The 9,125-nt window shown below is 39.2% G+C and overlaps 1 protein-coding gene across 1 annotated transcript; it reads left to right on the top strand.

Annotated features, from left to right (window-relative positions):
- Positions 1-4,074: 4,074 nt before the first annotated feature.
- LOC123905167 lies at positions 4,075-8,762 on the top strand. The gene is made up of 5 exons (XM_045954800.1): positions 4,075-4,674; positions 4,969-5,067; positions 5,170-5,281; positions 5,375-6,133; positions 8,677-8,762. The coding sequence occupies exons 1-5, from the start codon at positions 4,075-4,077 to the stop codon at positions 8,760-8,762; spliced, it is 1,656 nt and encodes a 551-aa protein (XP_045810756.1).
- Positions 8,763-9,125: the final 363 nt, after the last annotated feature.

A 9,125-nucleotide genomic window follows, 5' to 3' on the forward strand; every position in this document is an offset into this window, starting at 1 on the left:
GATGAACTTGCTGAATCATACAGAGAATTGTGTCTGAAAAGTGAAGAAGTTTGCAGGGTCTCAGAAAAGCAAAAAGAAACAATTACCAAATTGCAAACTAAGAGAACTGTCAATCTATCAAAAATCTCTGAGTTTGGTACTAAATGTGAAGAGAGTTTGTGAACCATTGAGGAGTAGAAAGCAACTATCATCAGCTTAGAAGCAGATAAAGTCAAGCAACTAACAGAGATAGCTCATCTGAATGAAGAGGTAACTGAATTAAACTCTCATCTTGAGAATTTAAAGAAGCATGTTCTTAGGCTATTCAAAGGAACTAATCTAGATGAAATCCTAGAAACATTACCTACTCCTAGTAGAGCCAAAACAGGCATTGGGTATGAATATAAAAATGTTAATAGGATTATGGATTACAACAAAGAAGGGAAATATATGCCTGAGATAAGTAAGCAACCTTCTCAAACAATGCATGGCAAGATGTCACCACACCTGTCTCCTAGACAGCATAGACAAGTGTTACCACACATGGCTCCACATCAGCAAAGAAGGCAGAGACCTAGATTTATACCTAGACACAAAAGCAAATACCACTCATGGAGATGTCATCACTGTGGAAGAAAGGGGCACATAAGGCCTTACTGCTACAAATTGTATGGGTATCCAAGTGAATTCCTTCAAGAGTCTGATCCATCCGTTACTAAAACTAAGATGGAATTGAAACAAAAAGAGGATACAACCAACATCAAGGAGTGTACAGCTGAAAGTAGTGAGAAAAGTTTGATTGCTCATACTTCTCTCAGAGCCTTATCAAAAGAAGATTGGTACTTTGATAGTGGTTGCTCCAAACACATGACCGGTGTTGAAAAGTATTTAAAGGAGGTAAAATCTTATACAACAAGATTTGTGACATTTGGAGATAGAGCTAAGGGGGAAATTAAGGGTATTGGAAGACTGATTGACAATGGTCTACCAAAACTTGAAAATGTTCTTGTAAAAGGGCTAACTTCTAATCTAATTAGTATAAGCCAACTATGTGATCAAGGCATGCAGGTCAAGTTTACAAAAAATTAATGTCTTGTCAGCAACAATGGAGGAGACATACTTATGAAGGGTGTTAGATCAAAGGATAATTGTTACTTGTGGGTCCCTCTAGAAGAAGCCAATGTATCTACATGTCTCTTAACTAAAGATGATGAGGTTAAGCTGTGGCATCAAAAGTTAGGACACCTTGACCTGAAGAGTATGAAGAGAGTCATATCTGAGGAAGCTATCAGAGGACTACAAAGTCTACAGATACAGGAAGGAAACATCTGTGGTGAGTGTCAGATTGGGAAGCAGACCAAGGTGTCGCACCATAAGTTGCAACACTTGTCTACTTCTCGAGTTCTTGAGTTACTACACATGGATCTGATGGGACCCATGCAGGTTGAGAGTCTTGGAGGTAATAAATATGTTTTTGTTGTTGTTGATGACTTCTCTAGATACACTTGGGTCATTTTCATTAGGGAAAAATCTGAGACTTTTGAAGAATTCAAAGATCTTTGCTTACAACTTCAAAAGGAGAAGGATTGTGGTATTGTAAGAATTAGAAGTGACCATGGTAAGGAGTTTGAAAACTCTAAATTTGCTGAGTTTTGTGCTACTGAAGGAATAGCTCATGAATTTTCTTCACCAATTACATCTCAACAAAATGGTGTGGTTGAAAGAAAGAACAGAACTTTACAAGAATCTGCTAGAGTTATGTTGCATGCCAAAAATCTTCCCTACAAGTTTTGGGCTGAAGCCATGAATACTGCATGTTACATTCACAATAGAGTAACATTGAGAACAGGTACTGCTACAACATTGTATGAACTATGGAAGAATAGAAAGCCTACTGTAAAATATTTCCATGTGTTTGGATCAAAATGTTACATTTTGGCAGATAGAGAACCTAGGAGAAAATTGGATCCCAAAAGTGATGAGGGGATATTTTTAGGTTACTCCACCAACAGTAGAGCCTACAGAGTTTTTAACTCCAGAACAAGAATTATGATGGAATCAATAAATGTTGTTGTTGATGATATTGATACGACAAGTGCAGATCCAGCTGAAGAGACAGATGTTCTCACACCTGTCGCCGCACCAGATGATGATCAAGCTGAACCTGAATCTGATCAAAATTCTGAATCTGCTACAGAAAATGTTAGACCAAACAAAGGACCATCTACTAGAACACAGAAGAATCATCCTCTGGATCTTGTCATTGGAAATCCAAATCAAGGAATTTCAACTAGAAGATCAAAAGAAGCAATCTCTAACTCATGCTTCATATCTAAGATTGAACCAGAGAATGTTAAAGAAGCCTTGACTGATGAATACTGGATCAATGCTATGCAGGAGGAACTTTCTCAGTTCAAAAGAAGTGAGGTATGGGATCTAGTACCCAGACCAGATGGTATAAATGTTATTGGTACAAAGTGGGTCTACAAGAACAAAACTGATGAAAATGGTGATATTACTAGAAATAAAACCAGACTTGTGGCACAAGGATACACCCAGATAGAAGGAGTAGACTTTGATGAAACTTTTGCTCTAGTTTCTCGTTTGGAGTCTATAAGATTGCTCTTGGCTGTGGCATGCATCTTAAAATTCAAGTTATATCAGATGGATGTAAAGAGTGCATTCCTAAATGGCTATCTATATGAAGAGGTATATGTTGAACAACCAAAAGGGTTTGTAGATCCAAGTTTTCCTAATCATGTCTACAAACTAAAGAAAGCTCTATATGGCTTAAAGCAAGCCCCTAGAGCATGGTATGAAAGATTGACTGAGTTTCTTGTCAGCCATGGATACAAGAAGGGTGGTAATGATAAAACCCTGTTTGTAAGAGAGGAAAAAAGGAAGTTAATAATAGCTCAGATATATGTGGATGATATTGTGTTTGGTGGAATGTCAAGACAGATGGTGGAACACTTTGTGCAACAGATGCAATCTGAATTTGAAATGAGTCTCGTAGGGGAACTAACATACTTTTTAGGTCTTTAGGTCAAACAAATGGAAGACACTATATTTATTTCTCAAGAAAAATATGCAAGAAACATTGTAAAGAAGTTTGGAATGGAAGGTGGTAGTCACAAAAGGACACCTGCACCTACACATTTGAAGCTTACCAAAGATGAGAAAGGAATTGATATGGATCAAAGTCTCTACAGAAGTATGATTGGAAGCTTGCTATATCTTACAGCTAGCAGACCTGATATCATGTTTGCAGTAGGAGTTTGTGCTAGATATCAATCTGAACCCAAGATGAGTCATCTGACTCAAGTAAAGAGAATCTTCAAATATGTCGATGGAACATGTGGCTATGGAATATTATACTCTCATGGTAATGATTCCACTTTAGTTGGCTATTGTGATGCAGATTGGGCAGGAAGTGCTGATGATAAAAAAAGCACTTCTGGTGCATGTTTCTTCTTGGGAAGCAATCTAGTATCTTGGTTTAGTAAGAAGCAAAACAGTGTGTCTCTATCCACAGCTGAGGCAGAATATATAGCAGCTGGTAGTAGTTGTTCACAATTATTATGGATGAGACAAATGTTGAAGGAGTACAGTGTTGAGCAAGATGTCATGACAGTTTACTGTGATAATCTGAGTGCTATAAATATTTCTAAAAATCCTATTCAGCATAGTAGGACTAAGCACATTGATATACGACATCACTTTATAAGAGAGCTTGTGGAAGAAAAAATTATGACACTTGAACACATTGCATCTGAAGAACAGTTGGCAGACATTTTTACAAAGGCCTTGGACGCAAATCAATTTGAAAAATTAAGGGGCAAATTAGGAATTTGCCTATTTGAAGATCAATAGCAGTTACTGCATGGAGAGCGTGCAGCAGTTGATTTCTCTCTCCCACTTTTTGTGCATGCTAACTTAGGGGAGTTATTATTTTCTTTTCATAACCAACTCATCATCACGCAAACCTCTCATCTTCCTCCTTCCCTCACGAAAACCAACTCAACTTCTTACTCTCTCAGAAATCGCTCAACTTCCATTCCTATCAAACACAAATTCTACTTCATTACAATCACTATGTCAAAATCTACAAAATCCACTCCAATCAAGGACGAAGCTACTCGATCTCAATCTACAATGGGTATGGATTCCCTTGTCGTCAACGCCATTCCTATTTCAAGTATACCACCTATAAGTCCTGCGAAGAAGGTGAAGAAAACTTCGAAGAAGGAGAAGACACCACAAGTAGGCCTCAACTCTTCATCTCCCTCTGCTTCGATTAAGAAAACGAAGAAGAAAAGCAAGAAATCAAAAACTGAATTGAGGAGGAGTTTTACAATGTCTGAACTACATGTTGATCCACTTCCATCGAGTGGTGTTGCTACTCCTATCATTAATCCTGCAGAAGAAAATGTCGACGCATCTGGTAAGAATCCTCTTAATCTAGGCCTTGATGTTTCCAATTCTGTTGAAACCCTAGATGTAGAGAACCCTGCTGTGTCTGAAAATTTGGGGAAAAGTGTTCCAAACCCCCCTATTGCTGTTGATGCTACTATTGGTGCTTCCACTGAGACCAATGATGATTGTGCTGCTGAGTCTCTCAAGAAAACAGGTCCTGAGACTCATGTTGCGTCAAGTGTTGTGACACCTGACGCTGAGCCAAATGTTGTGCCAGATGTTACCACATCTTTGGCACCAGAAAACCTTGTGGACTATTCTGAGTCTGATGAAAGTCCCAAACCTAAATCTGCTGCTGATAAGGATGTCAATGAAAACCCTGATGTTGTAATTGTAAATGAAACAACTGTTAGTGATAAGTCTGCTCCAACAAATTCTGAGGCTAGTGTGGCTAGGAGGACTAGAAGCAAGGCTGGTAAAGGTGTAGAAACTGCTAACACACCTGTCCAAACACCCAAACCAACTAGGGCTGCAAAAGGTACTGGTAAAAAGCCCCTATATGGACCTCCAAAGCCTGTGAGTAAGGTGGTTCCTAGAACTGAGGAGAAGGGAAAAGCTAAGAAAAGGAAAGCTCCACCAACTAGTGACTCTGAGTTTGAGCCAGAGACAGATGTTGCTGCATCTGGCAGCACATCCAGGAAGAGTATAGGAAGAAAGAAAGTTCCTCAATCTGTTCCCTATGCTCCTTTGGATAATGTGTCATTCCATCTGTAGAATGGGTCTGCTAGATGGAAGTTTGTGTATCACAGGAGGTTGGCTCTAGAAAGGAATCTGAAAGAAGATATCCTTCAATGCCAAAGTGTTGTTGAAGCTATTGAATATGCAGGTTTGATAAAGACGGTCTATGGTTTGGACAAGTGCTATGACAGGCTTGTCAAAGAATTTTTGATTAATGTGGCTGAAAATTGTAATGATCCAGCAATTCCTGAATATAGGCAAGTTTTTGTTCGTGGGAAGTGTGTCAAATTCTCACCAACTGTGATTAATCAATATCTGCAAAGACATACTGAAGAGGTGGCTGATCTGAAGGTTACAGACAATGAGGTCTACAAGGTTATCACAGGTGGCAGGGTGAAGATCTGGCCTACTAAGGCTAAGTTGGCTGCAACCTCTCTCTCTCCCTTATATGCCATTTTAAATAGGGTTGCTGCACACAATTGGGTGCCTACAACCCACTCAGGTGATGTGGCCAGAGGTTTAGGCAAATTCATTTATGCTGTGGGTACTAAGGCAAAATTTGATTATGGGTCCTATTTCTTTCATGAAACATTAAGCCATGCTATGACCTATGCTGTTGAAAAGCCAGTAGCCTTTCCCACTTTGCTGTGTAATGTCATCCTTGAGCAGCATCTAGATATTCTGAGGAGCACTGATGTTCCTTGTACAAGAAAGGGAGGGCTGACCATTGAGCAAAGGCTGCTTGAAGGGACAAATGTTGCAGCAAGTGTTGGCTCATCTGTCCAGGCTGGGGTACTCTCTAGGAAGCAGATGATTGCTGACTTGACTGAGGCTAGCAGAGCACTTGAGGCCAGAAAATTGAAGATAGATCGTGTGATTGAGGCCCTCAAGGCTGAGGAAGCTGCTGAGATTACTGAGGGTGAGCCTGATAGACAAGAAGGTATTGAAACTAGTGGCTCTGAGGATGGTACTGAAGATATGATGGAGGACTCTGATGAAAGTTCTTCTATCTGATTTCTGATGTTTTTCTTATGTTTTTCTGATGTACTTTTGGTATTTCTCTTTTGTTGCTTCTGGATTTCTAGCACTTGTGTGTGCATTATGGTCTGTAATATGTGCACTCTGATATTTCTCTTGTCTGCTACTCTATGGTGTTTGTCAAAATTATGGCTAAAAAGGGGGAGTGGTGTGTGTGTGTGACAAGTGTGTGGACAGATGTTCTTACATCTGGTGACTGTTTCTGCGCTAATGATCTATGCTCGTATTGAGGGGGAGTGTGAGTAATATGCATGTGTTGAGGGGGAGTAGTGAATATTCTTTCTCTATCTAATGATAAGTATGCATGAATTCAGGGGGAGTGTGAGTGATAGTATCTCTTGATCGCCTGAATATGTTTGATGACAAGTGTTGTGCCAAGTGTTATGGCACCTGACTAATGAGTCCACTATCCACTATGACTGAGAATTTATTTTTCTCAGATGTTTATGGGAATTTATTTTTCCCTGATGTTCTTATGATGAATGGATGCACTTTAACTATTAGGAGTTTATTTCTCCTATTTTTTTGCATCTACTATGGGAGTTTATTCCTCCCTTGTGTTGTTCCATGAGGCTAGTTGTTTTTATTCCGCTGTTGCATTGCCTCTGATGCTACTTAACTCTTTTGGAAGTAGTTTTATTATGTGTTACTTTCTTTCCTAGTTGTGTGATCATGTTGACTCGAAGGAAAGGTAATACTGTATCTCTCTATATACTGGTCTAATATTGTTTTAGCCAAAATTTGCCAAAGGGGGAGATTGTTGGGTTTTTGTATGTTGGATACATTTTGCAAAAACATCCATTAGCCAAGTGTTGAGACATATGTGCCTACACCAAGTGTTGTGACAAATGTGGGTACACTTTGGAACAACACCTGTCTGTCTGACTGTGCGCGCCAGCTAGCGGTTTTTATTTTCTACTCAATCTTTTGAAGATTTGATTGAAGAATTGTTTCAAGGTTTCTTACAGAGGAAGGCGCACGTGTTTAATGTGTTTCAGGAGGCAGCCGAACCCTAGTTATATTTTCTAAAGGAATTATATTTTTGGAAAATATATTTTTGTGTTTCAAAAATAGAACTATTATTTTCAAAAATATATCAGCTGCTGCCGCAATTCTAGAAGCCCTAATTTTGTCTTGAAGCCCAAGTCGTTCTACTACTATAAATACGAAGGCAAGCATATGGCATCAAGCATCTAAAATCGTGTTCTTACAAAGCGTGTGTTTTAGGGATTTTAGAGTGTTAATTGTGAGCCTTTCTTGTATCTCATTGATGCAAGCTTAGGACCTGTGTTTATTGAGTTGTAAGTGTGAACTTCTCCTAAGCTTTGAAGTACGGAGATTGTTCTAGTGTGTTGTGTGATTTGCTCGCAAGCTTTTAAGCAAGAGTGAATCCTAGTTTCTTAGGAGTGTGTCTCCACCGTTTGTAATCGTTGAAGTTGATAACAACGCTGAGTGTGTTGTTAAGGTGGGAATTGGGACAGGGTCTCATATCTAGGAGTTCCTAGGTAGAAGTGTCATTGGGTAGTGATTAAGTGAGAAGTTGTAAACGGGTGAGTTTAGCTTCGAAGTAATACTGCTGATAGTGGACTTCATTCCTGGATTAGTATCCCCAGAGTAGGCTGTTAGGCTGAACTGGGTTAAGAACTCTTGTGTGATATTTACTTTATTGTCTTTATCGTTTTATGTTCTGTGCTCTGTTTATAGACAAGTGTTGGTGAACCTTTAGCAACATCTGTCTAATACAGACAAGTGTTGATACACCTTGATCAACACCTGTCCACTATGTGCCAGAAATTTCACCACTATCACATGCTTCGATGATAATCTTCAACTTTGGTTCTTTTTATTCCATGACCGAAATAATTCTTCTTGTTAAGGGATAGAATTTTAGGATCACATCAATAAGTCAAAGATTAGCGCCACGGCGAGCCGATAAGCTGAAAATCACGGTTCAAAGAACCAAAGAGAATAAATCTTATATTTTTACTCAATCCAAAATCCTTTTTTAGCAAGAGTTACATGCCTCCTATATATAGGAATGGCTTATGATGATGTAATAAGCAAAAAGTAACACCTAAGAAAACAAAAGGATTTCAGCCACTAACTATCATGATAGTGGGCCTGAATTATTACAAGGAAAATGCAAAATAAAAGAAGAGGTAGTGGTGCTCTTTGATTGCTTGGTGCACCACTTTCATATGCTTAGTGGAGGAGCTCTTCATTTTCCACTATCACATGCTTGGATGATAATCTTCAACTTTGGTTCTTTTTATTCCATGACCGAAATAATTCTTCTTGTTAAGGGATAGAATTTTAGGATCACATCAAGAAGGCTCCAAATCTAACCCTAAACACATCACCTCAAAAGCCTTGATAAACGCCCAGCTATTAGGGTGAAGTTGGGTAGGGGCGACGTTCAAGACCTTTAACATCTCTGATTCAAAGGAGGTGAAGGGTAGCCAAAGTTTAAGAATTTGTATTACACTGGTATAAATGTAAAAATAGTCAGGAGGGGTGGTGTTTACAGTCGTCACGAACTCGTCTTCCCTGACGGGTTCGGATATGATTTGCTCCTCACACTAGGAGTCTGAGTTTAACGGCTTTCCTAAAGGTCTGCACCTTAGCTTCATCTGTATACTTGGAAGGAACGTCCATCGTAATTGGGGTATACTCCGCAACGATCAAGTCACGACAAGGGTTTTTCCGCTTTCCTGTGAAAGAGGAAGGGGATATTATGACACAATTGCTATCACTACTACTATCGGAATCACTATTGAGATTCTGGTACACAGTAGACAAGTGTTGTCCACGATGTGCAGACACTTGTCGTAACACTTGTCTTAGCAGTAAGAACAATAAAACAGAGCATTAAAAACATATACTGAAAAGCATAAACGACACACATAATTGTTAACCCAGTTCAGCCTAACAGCCTAATTTGGGGGATACCAATC

Source organism: Trifolium pratense, linkage group LG2 (genome assembly GCF_020283565.1).
Source record: "Trifolium pratense cultivar HEN17-A07 linkage group LG2, ARS_RC_1.1, whole genome shotgun sequence".
Classification (NCBI taxonomy): domain Eukaryota; kingdom Viridiplantae; phylum Streptophyta; class Magnoliopsida; order Fabales; family Fabaceae; genus Trifolium; species Trifolium pratense.